The sequence below is a fragment of the Seriola dumerili genome, unplaced genomic scaffold (genome assembly GCF_002260705.1).
Source record: "Seriola dumerili isolate Sdu_G_001 unplaced genomic scaffold, Sdu_1.0 BDQW01000019.1, whole genome shotgun sequence".
Lineage (NCBI taxonomy): Eukaryota > Metazoa > Chordata > Actinopteri > Carangiformes > Carangidae > Seriola > Seriola dumerili.
The window spans coordinates 417,922-440,731 of NW_019174274.1; the positions used below are offsets into that span (position 1 = coordinate 417,922).

At 44.8% G+C, this 22,810-nt stretch overlaps 1 protein-coding gene across 1 annotated transcript in view; it reads right to left on the reverse strand.

Annotated features, from left to right (window-relative positions):
- Positions 1–376: 376 nt before the first annotated feature.
- Positions 377–22,810, reverse strand: part of LOC111233963 (Krueppel-like factor 7) — a 33,675-nt gene continuing 11,241 nt past the window's right edge. Inside the window, exons 2-4 of the mRNA XM_022761902.1 lie at positions 11,888–12,515; positions 4,364–4,487; positions 377–451 (exon numbers count right to left, since the gene is read on the reverse strand). Of these exons, the coding sequence (XP_022617623.1) occupies positions 400–451; positions 4,364–4,487; positions 11,888–12,515 (804 nt within the window). The 3' untranslated portion in view covers positions 377–399. The remainder of the gene's footprint in view (positions 452–4,363; positions 4,488–11,887; positions 12,516–22,810) is intronic.

Consider the following 22,810-nt stretch of genomic DNA (forward strand, 5'->3'; position numbering starts at 1 on the left):
TACAGGCACGCGGTCCACCATTCATCATGTGACATCCCCTCTGAGACACATACGAAGGGTGGGACGGAGCGTCTGTATCGTCCTCGTGACAAACAGCCCGGAGACATTTGTGAGGTGAGGACGTGTCATAGTGGAATCATGGACCAACTGGTAGAGCACAGATTAAACAGAGCCACTTAGGATGGGTCTGCGTGCTGCGTGTCTGTAGTCAGCGTCCCTGTGTGGTGCCTCTCCCTCCAGCCCAGAAAGACCAAACCCAGTGTCTTGACTCCATCCCGCTGTCTCTCTCTCTCTCTCACATCCAAGGTGTTATTTTTCAGTTTTTTTCCCCTCCTCTCCGCCTCTCCATCCTCTTCCCTCCCCCCTCTCTTCCACTCCCGCTGACCTCTCTCCAGTCCCTCAGATGTGCCTCTTCATGTGTAGCGCCAAGTGATCCGACCGCGAGAAACACCTGCAAACCAAAGAGAGAGAGAGAGAGAGAGAGAGAGAGGAACAGAGAACAGCTTGTTAGCTTGTTACCAATGCAGGGGGAAAGAAGTTTGTTTTGTCGATTGAGCTAAATGTTGCTGTTAGCTAGTGAGCGCTGAGCCACTAATGCACACGCAATTAGTATATGTGTAACTAATTCATAATCAGCATTTTCAGAAGCACTCCTAATGACTTCAGCTGTGCCATGAATAACTAGAGAGCCCGCAGATGGATCTGTTGAAACACTGTGGAGGGAGGAGGAGGAGGAGGAAGAAAAAAAAACAAAAAAACCCCCCAAAAAACAGCAGTACGCAAAACATGTGCTGTAAAACGATAGCTAAATTAGATGAATCGAAGCCTCTCATCTGAAATCCGGCTCGCACAATTGCCGGGGCGTAGCTACACGGTGAAAAATTAAATTGCTCTGGAAGCACACTGGCCTATTTTTTTTTTTTTTACGTGAAGGGTTTAAAATGTTTGATTATTTCAATCTGATTGCCACAAATTGACATAAAGTATGCTTTCAGCTGCTGTTGTGTTTATTCCATGCATGCTTACATACAGATGCAGCCATTATATGAGCCCAACGTTTTCATCACCACTTAGATCAACAGTGTTTCTGTTTCTATGCCTGCTGAACTAATATTACAGCTCCGGTCCCAAGAGTGCTTTGCAAATTGTTGCTTTTTCTTTTAGGTAATTGGAAGCTGCGTGTTCTAATGATTAGTGTGTTAAGAAATATTTCAGATGGAGGCTTGTTTTAGAGTTTCCTAATGTGGTTAGATTTAATAATGTTTAGGAGGGAAAAAGAAACATGACACTTACAAAATTGCTCCTAAATGACTATATTTTCTGACAGAAGGCTCAGATGTGTGTGAAATATGAATGAAAAGAAAGTGAGTTTTAGCGTCTGGTTTTAAAAACCACTGCAGGCTCATGCCGTCATGTGATGCAGGCCTCAGACAAAATCGCAGAATTCGTCTGACAGTGTCATTTTATCGAACGGACACGTGCTTATATTCCTTCCAACAGGCAAACTAGTAATCATCAATCAATTATCAAATAAATTACAATTTTCAATAATAAGATTATGCTTTCATTAACGAAAAGTGTTGAAACATGAGGCCTCAGCTCGAGTCTGACTTCCTCCCCCGCACTTCTGCAACTGTTGATTTTTTGACACCCGTTTCAGATTGGCTCTTTCCACTGAGACAGAGACAACAGTCTAAGATGTCTAGATGAATCAGTGTTTGGCCAAGAGGGGGAGTTACACTGGGATGAGCCAGCAATCATCTGTCTTACTGTCACACCTGCATCTGCGTGTGTGACGGTTTTTGTGTACATGAGTGTGTGTACGGCAGCAAACACATGTGGTTGGTCGATGACTGGCTCAGGAGGTGTGCGGCGTTCGCGTGTCTGTGTGTGTGCTCTGTCAGACAGATGGTAAAGTATGAGTCACGACTCGGGGGCACGACACCAGCTGGCACACCGTGGGTCTGTCTCCTCCTCCCCTTACTCCCCCACCCTCCCCCTCCCCCTCACCCATCCTCAATCTTCCACCCCGTCTTCTCTGTCTCCCCTGTTTCCCCTCTTCCTTCATCTCAGCAGGGTGGATGTGTGTGTGTGTGCGTGTGTGTGTGTTGGGCTGGAGGGGTTGGGCGCCTTGTGACACATGACAGAGGTGGGCCCGAATTAAGGATGTGCCTGCAGGGGGGTGGTCTGGTGGTGGGGGGAGGTGGGAAATCAGGGGTGAGGGGGAGGGAGGGATACTGTATTTACAGTCTGTCCAGCTGAGTCCTGATTAAGTTGACACTGCCTGGCCCTCTGCTCCCTCACACACACACACACACACACACACACACACACACACATTTATACTCATGCACTGATGACCAAGACACACACTCTTTCATACACATTAAGGCAAAGTACCCCAGGTGAAGAGGGACTTCTTTTTGTCCTCTCATAATGAACCTATGCATGATTCAAGAAGTGACATATTCTCTATTGTGTCTTTCTCTCTAACTGTGATAGATGCTGCACTTTTAAAAGACACATATACTCATACAAAATACTGCATAAAACATTTTATCACATTGGATGACATCAAGAAATCTTCAGCTTCATGATTATCTGAATACTGTTGTAGTTAAATTTGACATTATTATTATTGACATGGTTTAAATGTAAAAAAAAAAAAACATAAAAAATCCCCCAACAAAAACAAAATTAATTTAATTAAATTTAAAATAATAGCAAAGTTGTATTATTTTGAAAAAAATGTATAAAATAAAAAATAAAATTTTAAAAATATATACAAGATATAAATAAAATAAAAATCAAAACAAAATTAAATTAAAAAAATACAAATATTACTTTTTTATGTTGCAAAACTTTATGTATATGGCAAAAATACAAATATATACTAAAAAATGTTCTTTTTTTTAATGTAGTCGACATGAAATGCAGCAGGAATATAAATGAGAAATGTATCAATATTTTATAAAACTATACATTTTGCAGTATAATACATTCAAAATGACCTTTTCACCTAAATTTTCACCTGGGGTCCCTTGCCTTAAACACTGCGGGGGCTCCCGTAGACAATATTGCTCAGAGATCCCAGAGGTGTCAGCGAGGGACGGACGGATCACAGACAGAGGGGTGTAATTAAAATAGAAGAAAAGATTTTTGTGTCTCGAGTCAAGCTGATCTTTTTTCTTAGTGAACAAGGGCCACTGAATCCTTGATGAGTTTGTCACTGGAGCCCGGCAAATTAACATTTTGCTGTGCTTCATAATTAACCAGAAGCCAGGGCGACTAATTAAGAAGCAGAGCCGAGTCTTCAAAGTGACAGAGATGTGCACCTCCACACCTCTGACTGAGATTCAGGGGGTCTTTTCTGCTTTGTCGGACGCTAAACATGCAGCGTCAACAAAGGTCGGAAAAACAGGACAACAAAGGACGGTTGGCAAATTAGAGAAGAATAGTAAAGACACGAAGCCCCCAACCCATTTACTGAACGATTACATTTTTAAGAATAAAAAAAGAAAAGGAAAAACTCCTCTGCTGGTCAGTTTGTGCTCAAGGACACCTGGTGCTCAGGTCACAGGGATCAGACCAGGAATTTTCCAGTTTACAGGATAGTCACCGATCACTGGGTCAGCCTGAGGCTTTATTTACACTTACACACACACCTGTATTTTGGTTCACGGTGGTTACTGGTCAACAAAGATAAAAAAAAAAAAAAATCATAGTTGAGTAATGTTGGGAAAAAAAACTAGAAACACAAAAGCTGTCCTTATTAATGGCCTTTAATTTATCTATGAAGCATTAATAAACAATATATTAAAATTAAATGAACTTATAAACCCTTTATAATGATTGTTTTACTACAAAGTCGTGCCCAAAAACTAGAGTTCAAATTAAAATTCCATACAGGTGACATGTGGTGGTGCTAATGAGTACTAAAGCCATTTTACACTTCTGTCCACGTGTGAAAGCAGCCTCCAAATCAGGGCCGCGTATCACCATGTGAGAAGATTCACTATTAATATGCTGCACAGGAGCCTGATGTGGGCATAGAACAGGATGAGCATCCTATGGATCCCATTGAAAGACTGAGCAGGTTGGGTCTTGCGTTGCGTTGTGTTGTGTTGCAGAGAAAGCATGCATTAGTAATCCTGCCAGCACACTTCTAAACTGGGTCAGTACCAAACACGTTTGGGTGTGTTACCAGCATCTTGTAGCAGTTCTTCACTAAACCAAACTGTGTACAAAACACAATAGGAAATGTAGCCTGCTGTGCAAGTGGAAGTACTTCAAATAAGCCTTGGAAAATGGAAGAAAAACATATAAGGCAGAGGAAAGGAGGGTGAGTTGTGTTTTGACAGACCTGTCACAGTGGTTGCACTTAAAAGGCTTGGCGCCGGTGTGTTTGCGGTAGTGCCTCGTCAGCTCGTCGCTCCGGGCGAATCGCCACTCGCAGCCCTCCCACGAGCACTTGTATGGTTTCTCACCTGGGGAATGAAAGCAACAACAAAAAAAAATAAAATAAAAAATAAGCACCTGTTTCATCGCTCATCGACCAATCACACGCCTGTTTGTCTTCTGTGGTCTTGCAAAATAAAAAATAAAAAACTCTGTAGCACTGGTGTGAAATCATGAATACAAATATTTGGAGCCTTCAAGTTGATGTTGCAAATTTCAGAGGTTTTCTTTAAAGGATTGCATCTTGTATATTTTTTGATTTCATTGCAGTGGAAAGAGAGCGAAGCAATGTTTAACACTGGGACGGCGGAGCTCCCACTGGTCTCCAATCTTGCTGAACATGCAGAAGAAGAGTGGAGGGTAGAGAGGGAAAAGTGGAGTAGGAGAGAAGTGCTGCAGAAGTGGATTAAGGCAGAGGAGGCTGCAGATATGTCGGCAGGGGAAGTGGTGGGGTGGGGTGGGGTGGGCGGAGGGGTAGTGATAATTAGGCCAGTCACACAGCATAATGGCAAGGAAGCCACAATCTGCCAGCTGCGTCCAGCTCCGTACATGTCACCTGCATCAGTCACATCCCATCTGGACCGCTGGCTCGTGGTTGAATGCAGACACACTGACACACTGACCAGCTCTGCTTGAGTGGCTTTGGCACAAAAAGTGGCTTAATTTGTTGAATGTGATTATCAAAAGGAACACAATCGATGGCTCAACAGCTTTGTGAGTGAGGAGAGTGCTTGAACAAAGACAGCAGTGGTTTGGAGCCATTAGCTGCATCAGCTGTTGAAGAAATCTGCCAATTGTGTGCAGATTTGTTGAGATGGGGCAGAAGCTTAAAAAAAAAAAAAAAAAAAAAAAAAATCAATAACGTATACAGTGTTTTTCTGTTCCAATTAAAGGTAGATTTCTGTGTTTTTAGTGTGTTAAATGCCACTACCACTAACATGAAGTGCAATTTAATGCCAAAGTTTCACGACAAGCCAGGGCAAATGAGAAAACAACACAAATCTCTTGACATATGACCTGCAGCGTCGCATTGTCCGTGGAGTGTACTCGGCGAGCAGCCATGTTACGGAGCGCTCCATTAGCAGGAATTGTGTAAGGTTTGGTGGTGAGAAACAGAGGAGCATGAAGTTACAGCTGTGATGAAGTGATAAATGAACAAGTGAGAAAAGAGTGACTTCCACTCAGCGATCATGATCATAGCAACAACAACAACAAAAAAGCAAAAAACACCAATAATGAATACAAACTGATGACACTTCAGTATCACTTAAGATTCATTGACACTAAAAGAATTTAATTCAGATAAAATAATATTCATGGCAGGTAAACCCTTTTCAGTAAACATGTTTGTGTTAATAAAAAAAGATGCAGTTTAAGTCCCTTTAGTTTAGAGAAATTATCCAGGTCCCCTTCGAAAACCATCCATGCATGTCCCCATTGTGGACCTGTATCCCTCCATCCTGCCTCACTTCCCAGAAACCTCCAGAACAGCAGGTCTGGGCCATCCGGCTCTGGCCAATGAGATTCCCGGGAGGCAGGGATGCCTGATTGTGTTGCCTAGCAACGGCAGCGAGGGGGTGGGGTGTTTATATGTGTGTGTGGTGGAGAAGGAAGGGTGGGTGGGTGGGAAGGGGGTGGGTGGTGGGTGGGGGGGTGCTGAAACATGAGGAGGCAGTAGTCAGTGCAGCCGGCTGGATCTGGCAACGGCACGCCGCCATGCCACCGGCCAATTACCGAGCACGCTGGTAGAGCACGGAGGCAGTTGCCTAGCGACGGTAACTGTAGAGCTGTACTGGGCAATAGGTGGGAGGGAGGGAGAGAGGGAGTTGGGGGGGATGGCCATGGTGGTAGTAGTGAATGGTGGTGCGGGGGGGGGGGGCACTAAGAGACCAGAGCCTGCAGCTGTACATAACCACTCAGCTACCGACTCCTCCAACGATATGCTGCCCTCCGTCGCCTAGCAACAGAACCCCTCCACCCCCCTCCTCTGCTCTCCTCTCCCTCTCACAGGTACATACTCGCCTTCTTAAACACACACACACACACACACACACACACTCACACTGGACTGGAACTTTTATAACACAATGCTACAATACCACTGATTGGCATCTTAAAATGGCAATCAGTCACCTAATCCACTGGATTAGCCCAAACTCAGCAGCATAATCTGATTACGCTCTGTTACTTTTGGATTACTTTGCCTGTAAAACATATAATGTAGATTATGAGGCTAAGTGGATTATTTCCTCTGATTTAAAGAATCAGGATTTTGGACGGTGCCGCTGTTGAAAACCATTATTTACTCTGCATTATTGAACACGATTCCCATTAGCTGACACTATTCACTCACTGCAGGCAAAAATGACGAGCAATCAAAAAGCTTTTCCCTCTGAAAATGTTTTTTTTTTTTTTTTTTTTTTTTTTTTTTTTTTTTTGTTACAGTAATCAAATAAGCAATCACATATTCCTCATCTGTAATCTGATAACTCGGTGTTTCCTGAGTCACTGTAATCCCATTATGTGTAATCTGTTACTTCCGAATGCTCTCATGCACGCACGCACGCGCTTGCTCCAGCCTCTCAGGTGCCAGCGTTGAAGTTAATTGCATTCCCTCCATTAGTTGGGAGCTGGGGCTGGGCATCCGGGTCTCAGAGGTCATTAGAGAGGCTCTTGGAGAACGCTTTATAGGCTCCTGCCTGCAACCAGCACTGACGAGGAGCGAGAGGGAGAGGAGGAGAGAAACAGGTTACGAGGGGAGGATGACAGATGGGAGAACGGATGGAGGACTAAAGTGTGTTAGAGAGAGGAAGGGCTGAAAGATGAATGTCTTTATATCCTAAGTGAAATTTTCAAAACAGCAAATTATTTATTACTATTTATAATAGATGATTTAATTGTAATTATTGATTGTAACGTTCATAGTTATAATAACCAATATGACTTTCCAGCCTTTTCCGCTTATGCAATCATTAAAAATAAGTGCACTTTTAAATGTCAGGATTAAATCTGAATGAAATTGAGGAATGGCAAGAATTAGATTAATTTAACACGTGGACTAAATTGTTTACTTTTTCTAACTTCAGCAAGACACAGTGTTGTATTATATGATTCAGATAGAAGGTGTGTGGACGCCTTAAAATGACACCTTCTTGTTCCAAACCGTGAGCATTAATCTGCTGCTGAAAACAGCCTCTTCTCCTGGCTGCAGGGATTTGCCCCCCCTCCCATTCAGCCACAAGAGTATTAGTAAGGTCCAACACTGATGCTGGGCGATAAAGCCTGGCCTGCAGTTGGTATTTCAGTTTAATCCAAAAAGGTGCTGGATGAGGTCGAGGTGAAGTGAGGACAGGAAAGTTCTTGCACACCAAAACTGGGAAAACAAGGAGGGGCCTTCCCCAAACTGTTGAAACAAAGTTGGAATTGTATGCAGTCTGATTGCATGATGCTTTAACTGGAATTAAGCGGCCCGGTCAAAGCCATGATAAACAGCCAGTGTGCAAAAAGCAAAGCATTGCTGTTAGACGTTTTCATCAAATTGTTCAGCCCTTAGAGAGAGAGAGAGAGAGAGAGAGAGAGAGAGGCGCACAAAAGAGCAGAGTGATAAAATAAGAGCTTGAGAGAGAGCCATACATTCACATACACAGACATATTACGAAAACACTGATATACAACGGAAGGAGGAGAGAGCTAGAGAGAAAGATTAGAAACACGGGAAGAGTGAGGGAGCAAGATGGATATGAGAAACAGAGAGAAAGAGAGAGAAGGCAGAATAGCTCAACAGTCCTCGTGTTTTACCCGTTCCCTCACCCTGCCCAAAATCTAATTGTACCATTCCTTATCTGCCATAAGCCTATTCACAAAAAGCTCTACAGGGCACTGTCATTTCAACTCAGCCCGTCTAATTCCAGATTAAATCGTAGCCTTTTCTCCGTCGGTAATTTATGGAAATAACAACTAAGAAAAAGAGGATTTGAGTAATGACATCTTTAAACTTGTCAGGATAATGGCTCACTGAATGGGGGAGCCTGTGGCACTGCTGTCTTTTTGCTGAAGAGGGTCGCTCTACTGTACCTCCCCCATTCCCGTCCTCTGTCTTCATCTCCTCTTTGTTTCTCTCCACGTCAGTCTCTCCTCTTCCTCTGCCTTCTTCTCTAGCTTTTCTGTTTTCTTTTGTCATCTGATGTCGACATTCCCCCCCTTCGTGATTCTACCTCCCCGGTATGAATAACAAGACAGATGTTCTGTGGGTAGATGCTTTTATCCAAAGCACCTTAAGTGACAATGATTAGCTCATGGAGGAAGGGTTCCTCCAGGAGATGAGCCCATTATGGTGCTATATGTAGCGTTATTAAATCATTATCATATCAATTTTCAAATGTTCCTGGATACTGAAAGAACGGATGCCTCATTATCTTACAACTACAATAGTTGATATTTAGATCTGGCAAGGACTATCCTCAGTTTTTTCCACTTACACTAGTGCATTCAGACGCACAGTGCAATATAATCCTGCAATTAGTCGATTATTTGATGAGTCAAAGAAAATGCATACAGTAGCTACCTTTCTCTAACATCTGACAAAATGATTATCAGTTGATTACCTGGAATAAAAAAAATTCTAAATAGAAAGAAAGAGAGAACACCAGTGTAAGAGTCAAGAGTGGTGCTTTGAGCTACATTCATGGTAAGAGGCTGGGGCTGATGGGAAAGCCATTGTTTGTGCAGGTATTTGGTTAAAACCAAGGCACAGGACAGTATTGACGTTTTGTCAGAGTCAGTACGATTGATCTTTAGGGGAACATGAATTTCTGTGTCAAAATTCATAGAGATATGTCCAATAGCTTTTGAGGTATTTCACTTTGGGTTGACGTGGTCCAAGTCACAAGTTGTCACCTTGGTACTAGCTCCCAATATATCTGGTTATATAAAATCAAATGACAATACAAAATACAGCATAACCACAATGTCATAATTTATATTCTTTTGGCGATTTCAACGCTTCTGTGCTTAATAAATCCCAACACGGGATACATGTGAGTGTCTGTTTTAGTCTTCCTGTAAAACCCCATGCTTGTATTATGAGTGGACTCCATCAGTGGCACTGGTCTCCCCGAGCTAGCCCAGTTGGCATGGCGTTTAATCACAGGGGCTGTATACACGCCACACTGGGCAAATCAATGATCGCGTGTCTGTGCCCTTTGTTCCAGTCGGGCTGACGCCTAAACCTGTGGTGTGCACCACCGAGGGTGTGATCACACATACAGCGTGTCATCATCATCCCGAACATGCAGACATTGACAAGTTGACTTTCTTCAAATTCACCCCCCCACCCCCCACCTCTGCCCCTCCCAAAAAAATACAAGTGAACCAGAGCTGGTAAGCAAGTCACATGTGGCGTCAGTGTTCTGTCAAACAAATAGTGCCGGGGTTTAGATGGAGGGGAGCAAAGAAATCTAATTTTAGTGGCTGTAACTTCATTTAGCATGATGGACGCTGTTTGCTGTAGCTCCACCACTTAAAACATGTAAAGAAACAGCTATACATTAGCATCTGTCCAGATGGCAGTCCACCACACATTTAATTTGTTATTCCAGGCCTTCCATGCATGAGCAATGGCTGCTGATCAGGTGTCAATATTCATCTCATTATACCCCTGAATGCCTCTTTCAGAGGGGGGGTGGGGATCTACAATTTCAGCCCAATTATTTCCAGCATTGTTTAAAAAAGACATTGTTCCCACCTTCTGAACAAAACCAAAACAGGAAACATTCAAGACTTCACAATAAACCTTACAAACATGTTTAGTGTAAACACGACCTTGCACAAGGCTGCTGAAGCCAAACTCTGCTACTTAATAATGACAGACACTGACAACAAACATTTTTTTTTCACTTTCATTTTTGGAATAAGCATACAAATAGTTTCCCTCATGATTATAATGCACTGTTTTATTCGCAATGCGTTTCTCTTGTCTTTGTCTTTAAATGATCTTTTTTATTACTGCCGTCTCTAACCTCGGATTGAGAAGCACTGACCTAGACTTACAGAACACATAGAGGACGGGAGGGCCTGAAATAAACCGGGGAAATGGTGGCCTATCCAGGTCAATCCATCCATCACTGTGCAGTTACTCAGACGGAGGACAGCTCCCCGACAGGGGTCTGAGTGGTTTGGGATTGAGATGGAAGAGCGGGAGAGTTATAGCTCCTGAACCCATCCCCCCTTTCCTTCTTGAGAAGAACCTTGACAAGGAGGACCTGTCCTGGTTTGGCACAGAGAAGTACTTAGGTAGAGAGAGGGGGGATAAGAGAGGTGGGTTTTCTTAAATCATCACATTTTTATCTGACATGGTGGTATTTCCATACGGCACAGAGGGGACCGGGTTTTAAGTCTGTTCCGTGATTACAGAGCTGTTTCTTTTAACATTTCTTATCACTTTATGTGCATTTTGTACGTGTTCCAAGAATGTGGAGCAGGTGGATTTTCCTCAATTATAAGTGAGGTTATCTAGGAATTCAGAAACCAGACTAGCTGGATGGATGGATGGATGGATGGATGGATAGATGGATAGATAGAGTACTCACATTGAACAGAGATTAAAAAAAAAGGTTGATACCAGTCTATTCTGAAAACAGCCCACATTTCTTCTCTCTTATCTGTCTTGTGGAAAAGTGCTTACACTGTTTATTTCCCGTCATACAGCAAAAGAATAATCCATAAGCAAACTGTCCACCACAGTATAGAAACTTGAAGAAAAACCACTGCTATAAGAAAAAAACATCAAAGGGCGAAAAAAAAGAGCAGGAGTGCATCTAACTCTAGTCAAAGTCCAGTGAGTAGGAACAGTCTGCACACCAAGATTGATAGGAAGCTTTTTCAGTTGCAGTCTTTCAGTTTCTGTGTGACACTCCGGCGCTGCCCTCTCCAGCGTGCAACAGCCATTTAGCTTCAGGATTGAGTCTTTTTTAACCTGTCACCAACAATGAGCGTCAATCAATTTCATTACCAGCAGGTGCAGTAAGTAGCTACCTCTGGTGACAAAAGGCGTCCTCAGAGCTGCCTTGCTAAAAAGTCACTTAGGGCCACTTACTGACATTACACCTGAAAAGTGCAGCGATTCATCTGCTCATGTTCATACGTTATATTTAAATCGTGTGACCTTGCGTCTTTACACAGCTCCACGTTTACACAAGTTCATTTACATTAATGTGAACTGTGTGGGCAATTCCACACAAGTATATCAAACCTGTCCTGAATCTAAATGACTATTGCACATGGAACTGTACATTTTATTCCCAATGCTGATCATGCATTAGAATTAAAATGGCATTCTGACTATTAGCTGAGCAAAAAAATACAATTACTGCTTCAGCTTCATCCAGAAATGATCAATCTGTGTGCAAACTCCTTCATGACTGTTTCTCACCTGTGTGTGTCCTCTGATGGGCCTTTAGGTGGGAGCTCTTGGTGTACACCTTCCTGCAGCCGTTGAACTGACAGCGGTGAATCCTTTTCTTGTTCTCTGGTAGCTCCCCAACCCCGATCATACACGCAGCCCCTTCCTCTTCATCCTTCACCCGCACAGGGAGGGCATGCGCCGCCACCAACCGGGCCGCGCTGAGCCCCACCTTCCTGGCCACCAGCTTCAGGGTGAGCGTCCCATCGGCCGAGGCCGTCAGCGTCTGGTTGGGCTTGACGAGGTGGCGGCCCAGTTCCGGTGACGACGGGGGTGTCAGGGAGGTGACGGCGCTCAGCTGGGCCTGGTGGACTCCCTCCATGCCTTCTACGTTTTCCAGCCCCTGGCTTTTGGGTTTGAGGTCCCTTTTCATTGCACCAGTGGAGGGGATGTTCTTCCGTGTTGGGCAGAGGATCACTGGAGGTGGGCTGGGAGGCTCGGGGAGGCTGGGCAGGCTGGGCAGAAGAGCATCCGTCAGCTCTTCCTCGCCATCCTCCTTCAGGTAGGCCGGGGTTAGGAGACCATCCAGGTCTTGGTCGAAGAGTTCAGACAGACGCTTGGGCTCCGTCTGCAGATAGCGCTCCAGTTCTAGGCAGGTCTGTAAGAGAGAGAGAGAGAGAGTGGGAGAAAAGACTCTATTTACATTCAGCTCAGGCAAGTTCACACATTTGGGCAACTGCACTGAAAATACCCATCCTCACTCTCAAATCCCACTTGACCATTTCTACAGCCATCAGATCATCCGATACGCCTTCACACGCTGTGGAGAGAAAATCTGCATGGTGCCATCCCCTCACCCAGACAGGCAACTTAGCAGCTCTGCCAGCTGTCACATGTGCACACGCACAGATAGCCTCCAAGACAGCCCGGATTACCTGGCAGCTCCAGCAAGACGCCTGATTACACACTGATTGATTGCAACCGCTGTAGCGCGGAACGAAAGCGAGGCGAGTGGATAGCAAGAGGAGAAGTCCTAAACTGCAGAGAACTCCTATCAAACAGCATTTTATAGAGCTTTGACAAGCCATGTGTGCACCGGCTTCCACTGAGCCAAGATAGGAAGATTTATTCAGCTGTAGTTATGGTCTGCTTCATCCCTATTACTCCAAACACCTCTCCCCGCAGAGGGCAAATAAAAGACTGCATCCCCGATTTGTGTGAACTGGCATCCTGAGGAGTCTATTACTTTGCAACAAGCTGGCAAGGTTCTGAATGGGAGGGAAAGAGATGCTCCATGTCCAAGGATGATGCTATTATGTTTGAATGGACGGCGCCAGTTTGATCCCAGGGATCGTTGTGTTTCGCTTGTAGCCACTAACCCGTTTTGACAGCTGAGATGGAGGCTAGCGGCTCCACTGGGCGCGTGCAACTCGCCACTTCATTTGTGTGTAAATAGGCACTGACAGACAGAGTAGCTAGTTCCATTATCAGGAATAAGGTTGTACAGACTGAACACATCAGAGACATTTACAATCTTACAACCCTCCCTCCTTCCCTTGTTTGCACCTTCTAAAAATAAAACCGCACATTTTTTCTTTTTTGGAGTGGGGGGGGGNNNNGGGGGGGGTGGGGGGGCGTCTGTTGCTAAGGGAGTGTGATTTCGCCTCTAAGTCGTCGTCTTCTTCCAGGAACAAAAAGGGCTTTGGAGTTGTTTCTTGACTGTTTACAGTATTTGCATACTGACATCAAATTAAAAAGCTGCTCGAGACCACATCTACAGTGAGAAGTGAAGATAATGTGTTGTGCCTCCTCCCTCTGCTGCACGCCTACGTTTTTTTTTTTTTTTCCTCCTTTAAAAAAAGAACTTCTTTCATGCACTGTCTGAGAGGTCTCTACTGTTTCCTTGATTGCTGCAGCCAGTGAATCGTGAATTAAATGAGAGGGTTTTTTTTTTTTGTCCGTTTCTTTATTCTTTCATTCAGAGCTAAATTAAATATTGAGGGCGTCGAGACATGATGAAGGGAATAGCATGCACTGCTCCATGAGGTGCGGACAAAAACACTCTTTTCACTGTTTGCAACCCATCCAGCAGCTCTCGCAACCCCCCCCCCTTCTCACTCATTTTCCCCATTACCCTTCTCTTTCTGCTTTCCCCCCCTATCGATTCCACCAAAATCCCCCCCCCCCCCTCCTTTCCTTTTCATTGTGGTCTCCTCCTCTCCCAAGGTGAGGACTAATTATCCACTAAAACCAACCAGTTGAAGGGGACTTTATTCAGCAAAACGCTGAGGACTGCACACCAAGGTGAGTGCGTGTGTGTGTGAGGTAGAGATAGTTCAAGAGAGCGGAAAAGAGGATAGAAACGGATAAGTGAGAGGGGGGGGGGGGGAGTAGAAGGAGGAGGAGAGTGATGGAGGGGCAAGGTGAAGGAGAGAGGAGAGGGAGACAGAGCGAAGGAAGGTCTTGACTTCATTTTCTCAGTGGGGGGTGAATCCTTTTTGGAAGTGTGACATTTGGCGTAACAGGATCCTGTCAGCGGGCAAACCACGGGCCACACACACACACACACACACACGGAAAAAGGTTCATGCACACTAAATGTTAGGTTACGACCCACGGTGATGTGCTAGGAAGTGCTCAGGTGTCAGCTGTGACACAACAAGACGTGGAGGGTGTGTGAGGAGTGTGTGTGTGTGTGTGTGTGTGTGTTCATGCATACTGTACTCATGAGTGTGCACATGTGTGCGTTTACAGAATATGGGATGTTTGACAAAGTAAGATGGATGAAAGAGGCTGCAGGTGAGGGGGTGGGGTGGGGGTGGCAGGTATGACAAGCTTATAGTGCGCTCTTTCTCTCCATCCTTCTTTCTTACCATCACTCCATCAAGCCACACCCCCCCCCCAACCCCCTTCCTTACTCCCCCCTCCTCCCCCAGGTGGTGACATTAACATTGTTAGAGAGAAGGTCATGCAGTTGATCAGCGATTCCTGTGTGTGTAGTGTGGGTGTATTGTATGTACTGTATGTGGCTGCATGTAATTATGCTAGTTTGCACGCGTGTGTGTGTGTGTGTGTGCACATAATTTTGCTAGCGCACATGTGTGTGTGAGCAGCATAATTATGCCGCTCTGTGTGAATTACGCAGCTCTTGTGTGTGTGTTTCTGTGAACACCCACACACATGCATAAACACTTCTATTCGCCGCTCTCGTGGGCTTAAGTGAACGCGCAACTTGCATGTGTGTTTGTGTAGGCAAGGAATCAAGAGCCAAATCGTTGCACAATAGCCAAGATAAAGGAGCGCTAAGGGCCCGCTTCAACCCTGTTTGGACAAACGCCGATTTGGACAGGCAGGGAGAACTGGCTCTGCACAAAGCCAGGGGTCCATTTCCTAAAAGGCTTTCGGGATGATTCCTTCACGCAAACTAGGATAAGCTGGAGGAATCCAGCGGCTGTTCCAGCAGCAGCACCTCCACCTTCAAGCCTGAGAAATATCCAGGGAGGTGGGGTGACGTGGGACTGTGCTCCAACCCAGATTCAAACATCTCTCCCGAGCGAGACAGTGAGTCGTCACCAGCTATAGGAGCAGGTGTGTCCCGCTAAGCCATGACAGAGTGACAACGGACCAGCAGCACCCTGAAACAGAACCAGCTAAATGGAATTCAGCCCGTGCTTTTCCTACTGTGACACATCGTTGATAAAAAAACTAAACAAAGCGCCTATCAAGATCAATCCAGAGGTGTTGGTTGTACAAAATTGATTTTGACCTTTTAGTCCATCACAAGTCACTTTCAGGTTATATCAGGTGATGTCTCATATAAAGGATTGATCAGTGCAGCTGAGCTAAATAAGGTCAGAGTTGAAACTCAGGTCTGACTGCAGTGCTGAGGCATAAAATCCAAGCTGCAGCACTCCTGCAAAGTAGGGATTATTGTCCTCTCCATAAGATTAAGATTAGTGTGACCCTGCTGGCTGCACTGCATCATTTTTGATTTATCGTCACTTAAGGGTTGCAACTAATTTCATTATCAATTAAAGTGCCAACATCCTTTTGATTAATGAGTTGATCTTGTCGCCTATAAATATAAGAAAACTGTGATTTCCCCGAGGCCAAGGTGACAACACACAACAGTGAAAAAGAAACCCACATTCTTCAGATGCTCGAACTTACAAATGCTGATTATTTTTTGCTTTGAATTAACGGGCTGAATTAATTAAGCAATTATCAAAGTAGTTGGCTAAACTCTTAACATGGTTCATTTCACTGAAGTTTGTTCTCAGTTGATTACCTCGATGGTTTTCAGCTCTCAAGTACATTAAAAATACATCCGTTTGATTGGTTTGGCTGCAGTTTGATAAATACAGTGCAAATGATAAATCGGCAACAAGGAAAGCTTTTCAAATAATGAGAATGAGATGCATGGGACGCAGGCCTTTTCTCTACACACCGCATTTCCATACTCATGCATAAAGAATCACGTTAAAAAAGCACGTCTGGACATAAAAACATGGCAAAACCATAAACTCAGCCACAGAAAAGTGACATAGGGTTAAGGTCAGAGTCAGGTCACAGTGTCTCAGCTTAGGTCAAATCACTTGAATCTTGTCCTCTTCACCCCATCCCCTCTTTGTCCCTTTTACTCCAGTAGAAACCCATACACATTTTTAAAAAAAAAAAAAAAAAAAAAAAAAAAGCCAATAAAAAGGGAAAAGAGACAAATGCACTCTGTATCATGCACACACACACACACACACACACACACACACACACACACACACACACACTGGAGCATGCATGCTGAACACACCTAGGGTTAGTGAGGCTTAAAATACAGCAGGTGTGACAAATACATGCTGATCACACGGCGTGCTTCTCACAAAGTCAAACAGGCTGAGAGCTGCGAACCATTCACTTTTCACTTCTACTTTTCATTCTACTGATTTCCAAGTAAAAGTCTTACTCTCTCTCTCTCTCTCTCTCTTTCTGCTCCTCTCCGTCTCACCCTCTCCTCCCCTTCTTCCACGGGGGCCCTCGGCCTGGCAGCTGATCCTCTCTCCCCCACGTCACCTCCCCTCACATTTGGCCTGCGCCGAGCCGCCTGCCATCACCATCAAAGCGCAGGCTGCCTCCCAACTGTTAGCACCCCACTACGTCGCTAATAAAAAGCCTGGGTTATAAATATGAACAGAGGAGCATGCATAATGCCCTAAAGGAAGGCCCAAAACACCACTAAACAGATAAATGTAATGGGGTGGATACGGCTCATTAATTTTAGGATGATCGTGTTTAGTTTTTACAGATGCCGTGATAGAGACAAGGTGCTATGAATAATATTCAGCAGGGTTGAAAAGGGCAGGACTGTAAGGGGGGCCTGAGCTGGCGGGGGTGATGCAGCACTATTGTTAAATGCACTGAGGGTGGGGGTGGGGGGGGTGGTGCTGTCACATCTTTTCAAATATGACCCATGATTCCCGGCAGCACCATCCTTGGAAGGATGTGTGATTCTGGCTTATGTGGAAATCTTTTTTTTTATTGTTTGTTTGTTTAGAATTGAGATTTGCTCAACAGTGATTTGCTGTATTATTATTTTGTGGAAAGTCACAGATATAAAGTAAATACCACAATGTCTTGGAAAATGACTGTATAGCAGTTTTCTTTTACAAGTCATTTGTAAGGGGATTCATTAAGCAATAGTTTGACATTTATGGAAAATCAATTTTATTTGCCTCGTTGCCAAGAAATAAATGAGAGGCTTGATACCACTCTACCACTAGCTAACATCATATATCTTCTCTCCTTCTGTTTCCAGCCTTTATGCTAAGCTAAGCTAACAAGCTGCCGGTTGTAAGATCTGTCATGTCCAAGAAGAAACGTTAAGTTATGTTTAGTTTTGTCTGTCTCGTGACTTCTTGTTTTATTTTGAAACCTAACTCTCCTCTCGTTTCAGGTAACTTCCTCCTTTTCCTCGTGTGTTTCCCACTGGTCTGATTGTCTGCCCCGCCCTGATTGTTTCCACCTGTTTCCGAATACCTTGTGAGTATATATAGTCTGCGTTTCCCTTTGTCCTGAGCCAGTTCGTCGTCTTGTTGTCAGAGAACCACGCCAGCCACGTTATCCCAAGTCAGGTTTTGAATACTGTGTTAGGTTTTCGCCATAGTCTTGCTTTACATTATTTTGATACTTAGTCTTTGCCTGTGTCCTGAATCTTTGTTGGTTTTCCTCGAAAGAGTGTTTTTTTGTTCTACAGTTTTTCCTCTCTGTGAGTGATTTTTATTTGGGTACTTTGAATATATATTCCTCGGTAAGAGTGATTTTTCTTTACTACTTTGTTATTAAAATATTGTTAGTTTGTACTTTGTCTCGAAGTCGTGCATTTGGGTTCAAGTCCTAGTTCAGTTGTGATAGATCACTATTCAGACAGGTTAGCGGTGCAGATTTTCCTTTTTGCATGAAAACAAGAAAGTGAGTTAAGTATATTCTCCAAAATATTGAGCAGTTATTTGAAACACTGTGGTGCAGCAGGGTTTTTTTTATTTATTTAAATATTATTTTGTGTTGTGGTGGCTCTGTACGTTTGTGGTGTTGTCTTTTGATGCTTTCACAGAAACACAAAAACACAAAAACAGTACGTGCTTTTTGATTGTCATCGTCGTCTTCCACAAATTGGAAAAAAAGAAGAAAAAAAAAAATAGAAAAATCCTTTTCAGCACCAACATGACATTTTGATTACATGGCCCGGCCATTTCAATATCTAGCAGAGGTTTGATTACTCATTTTAAAAGTGAGTAACATTCACATCATGGATGAATTAACACTGGCGTCTCCGCAGCGTCGCTTTTCGCTTCTTTTGTTGTTCCACATTCAACTGACAGTCTGTTTATTACGTGTTTGCGTGCTATTATTGAAATTGCACAATGCCACTGGTCACAGAAAAATAAGAGGGTTTTGGTTTTAATTCACAGGGTGCGATTGCAATACCACCGCAACACCAGCTCTGATTAAAACCCTCCTGAGGAAATTCATCACCCTACAGGTAAGGCTGCACATCAACAGCCCGCAATGAACCAGGAATCCAAAAGGTCTTATCCTTTTTTTTTTTCCTTTTCTCACTCTGTTCATCTTTATGACACAGTTTTACTTTACTGACTTTATTTACAGCCGTCTTTGTCATTGCTGTTTGTAATTCTGCAACACACTTGGCACTTTTATCGAAAGAAAAGTTTGGGCAGCCATTTAATTCAGAGAGCCGTCTTTCACGCAGTGTGTACATGCTCGTGTGTGTGTGTGTGTGTGTGTGTGTGTGTGTGTGTGTGTGTGTGTCTATGCACTTGTGTGTGTGTCGTCCTGCCATAGTGTGTTATAGGGCCTATGTCTCTCATTGATCTGCTGAGCCGGGCCGAGCCTTCACTTTGAGGTGACAGCTAAATGACCAGTAGCCCGAGGCAGTGGCCATCTCGCCAACAGCCTTTGTGTGTGTTAGTGTGTGTGTGTGTGTGTGTGTGTGTGTGTGTTTGCGTCGCAGTGCCTAATCGATACGAAATGATACCGTGCAGGAGCTCATCAGCGGTGGCCATCGCAGCTGACAGAGATGGTAATCTATAGCTTGGCTGAGCAATACTTGCACAGCAACCCCCCACCCCCACCCCCTCTCCCCCCCATCCACACATACACACACAACATCTCCAAAAAGCACCCCCCACCCCTCTCTCTAAGCTCCCCTTCAGGGCTTTTAGCTCCTTCTCATGCACTCGCTAAGAGCTCCGGCCCCCAGATTTCAGACTCCTCGGAGAGCAGCATGGCGTCATCGGCGTATCCCAGTTGAGCGGGGGAACCTGCCTACGGGGGCCAAGAGGAGGGGAAGGGTGGGGAGATAATGCCTGATTTTCCTCGACGCTGATCTGAATAGCAGAGCGCCCTCGCCTCACCCTGTTATTCTGAATGGAGCGAGCGGCAGGGGGTGCAGGGTTTGGCCAGGAGGGATCTTAGGGCTCCCGGTGCCCCGGCAGAGAGCAGAGGTGGAAGGAGCAGAGACACAAAGAGAAAAAGCTAGAGGGGAGAGACAAAGCTAATTTATCTGCCTTCACAGACAGAAGAAAGAGGCAGATAGGTGAAAGACGGAGAAACAGGCCCGCGTACAAGCTATGCAAAGAATTACATTTCAGACGAAAGTTTGAAGAGCGGAAGAGGTGACGGATGAAGCCACGGCGTCTTCCCACCTACAGATGCACGAGTGAGAAAATTAACATCACAGATTAGAAGGAAGAGAAAGAAAGGGGAAAGATATGAAGCTTGAAAAGCAGCAGACAGGAAGACAGGAGTCCTCCTCCTCCTCCTCACTGACGAACAGCTCCATCTCTCCCGGCAGCCGAGCCTCACCTAGCTTCAGATAACATGCCACGGAAACAGCTTAATTACACACGCGGCCTTATCAGACGACATTAGCCTCACAGTAATAATCAGCGGCGCCGTCAGCTCTTCCGTCAAAGCCTGGCAACGCAGCACCTTGAGGCAGTTTTACACAGTGTGGGCTTCAGGCTGATAACAGACACTGCCAGTTGTTAAATCACAATTTGCTGACGGAGTTTGAGGGAATAATGCACATTTGGTTGTAAAACTGACACCTCCTTTACACACAGTCAATTTTTGTTTGGCTGGGTGCACTAATAGACTTGAAACAGCATTCACGCAGAAACTTCCGTTTTTTTTTTTCTTTCTTTCAGCTGTTTGCTCAGATTTACACACTTTATTTCAGCATTGGCTCTTCAGCGTTTTGCCCTTGGACACATTAATCAAGTGATTTCTTTTAGAGAATGATATGCTAGTTTTTTTGTAAGAAAGACGTCTCTCCCTGCTAAACTCAGAGTTACAGGAGGTTTTACATGACACACTGCATGTGTGTGATGCGGGGGGGGGGGGGATCTTCAAAGTACCTTTCATCTCGCAGGAAAACCAGTGATGGAGCACTCAGCGCTCAAAAACCTGGTGACCTCTGCTTAATGGAGCAGAAAGACATTTCCCATTGCTTTCTCCCGAGCAGACACAACAGAAAGCACACATCCTCATCATCCCGTCACCAGGGACAACCCCCCCCCCCATACAACACGGATGCCAACATGAACTCCTTTGTGAATTGAAATAGTTAAGGAAATGTTATATCACAAAGTCCACTCAGCGGCTGTCCACACATATCGCCAATACCTCCAAAAAGATACATTTCCATGACAACCGGCTGTCTCCAACCACTAAGGGACACCGTATATGATTGAAAGCTCCAGCAACATGAGCAAAAATGTGCACATTCTCTTACTGAATATTTTTATTTAATTTTTATGTTGTTTGGACAAAATCTGAAGCAAACTGTGTTTCAAGACCTTGAATTAGCGTTTTTCACTAAATTGAGTGATTAATCCAAACAGAAATGACTAATAGTGACATAATGACATTAAACATGAGTTGTAGCCCTACATTTAAGAGAAATATTAGGGCGATATCGAGCTTCTCGTCACATCTCAACTCTTGGCAAGAAAGTGACACGAGGTAATTATGTTTTATACCCTCCCAAAATGTAAACAGTATGTGGCGCACGTTTTCTCCCGCACTTTTCCTCCGACGATAAACAGCTGCCGCCACATGTGGATAATCCATCGTCGGGCGCAGACAAAGCCGCACATGTATCCTCTCAGTGCTGAAAAGAAGCTTGACAAGTAAACAGACTGAACTCACGAAGATCTGCTGACCTTGAGAGTGATACAGACGTTATTAAGAGGTCTTAGTGCTCGGGATACAACAAGTGAACGAGCGTATAAAGACCTCTACTGCTCCATCTAAATAGCTTGTGACAAAGTGTGGAAAATGTCTTTGTTCTGGTATTAAGTCGAGGATGGGAGAGGTGAGGGTGAAATAGGATAGAGGAGAGGAAAGAAGAGGGGAGAGAGAGAGGGGAGACGCACCTCGAGACTGAGGAGGGTGAATGATGGAGAGGAGGATGAGATTGGAGAGAAGAGGAGAATAGCAGGGCATGGGGGGGGGGGGGTATAATCCCAACGACTGGAGCAGTGTTGCACTCGCTGGGGAGGGGAACTCTGTCTCTCTTTAACTGGATTTGGGTGAGCTGCTGTTTATCGGCGTATGAGTCGCCAAGCGCTCCCTCTCAGCTGTCAAAACCATCCTAATCTAATCAGGAGACATTTCAGCCATTTGCTTTCAACACGGCAGAGTGCAGAGTGCATATTGGACACGTTTGTGTGCTCATGTGTGTGTGTGTGTGTGTGTGTATGAGGCAGAACATGTACGTGTGTGTGGGTTGATAGAGAGAGAGAGGAGGGGGGGGGGGGGGGGGGGGGGGGCGGACGGGCGGCGACAACAGTGGTTTTACACCGGGGCAAGCAGCTTGCAGCAGGATTTGGGGAGTCTGTGCTCCGGATGCGGGGACCCCATTGTGTGCGGCAGGCTGGCTAATCTTCATTACCGCACACAATGACGGGGCAAGAGAATGGGGCCTTGGCTGGAAAAGGCACGGAGAAACAAAAGAGTGGCGAGCAGCGAAAAGAGAGAGCGAGAGAGAGAGAGAGGGGAGGAGGGCCGAAAATAACAGAGAGGGGAGAGGAGAGAGGGAAGAGATAAAGGGGACAGTGAAGCGGAAAAACTCTGCTTCCTCCTCATACAGTGCCAGTCAAGAGAGGGACGCTCGGTACCCCAATCACGTCCACAAACCGTGAAGTGCAACTGTGGCGCCGTGCCTGCACTGATAAGAGCCAAAATGGTTGGTTCTTACATGCTTCTCGATGGCTGAATAAAAAAAAAAAAGCCCACCTCCGCTTCCAGTCATCTTGTCCGTGTTTACAGCTCTTTACCCATGCAGGTGTTGTGTAACGCGCCACAGTTTCAAGCTTCTTTACTCATTACAACCCCAAACGGTAGAAGCAAAAAAAAAAAAAAAAAAAAGGGGGGGGG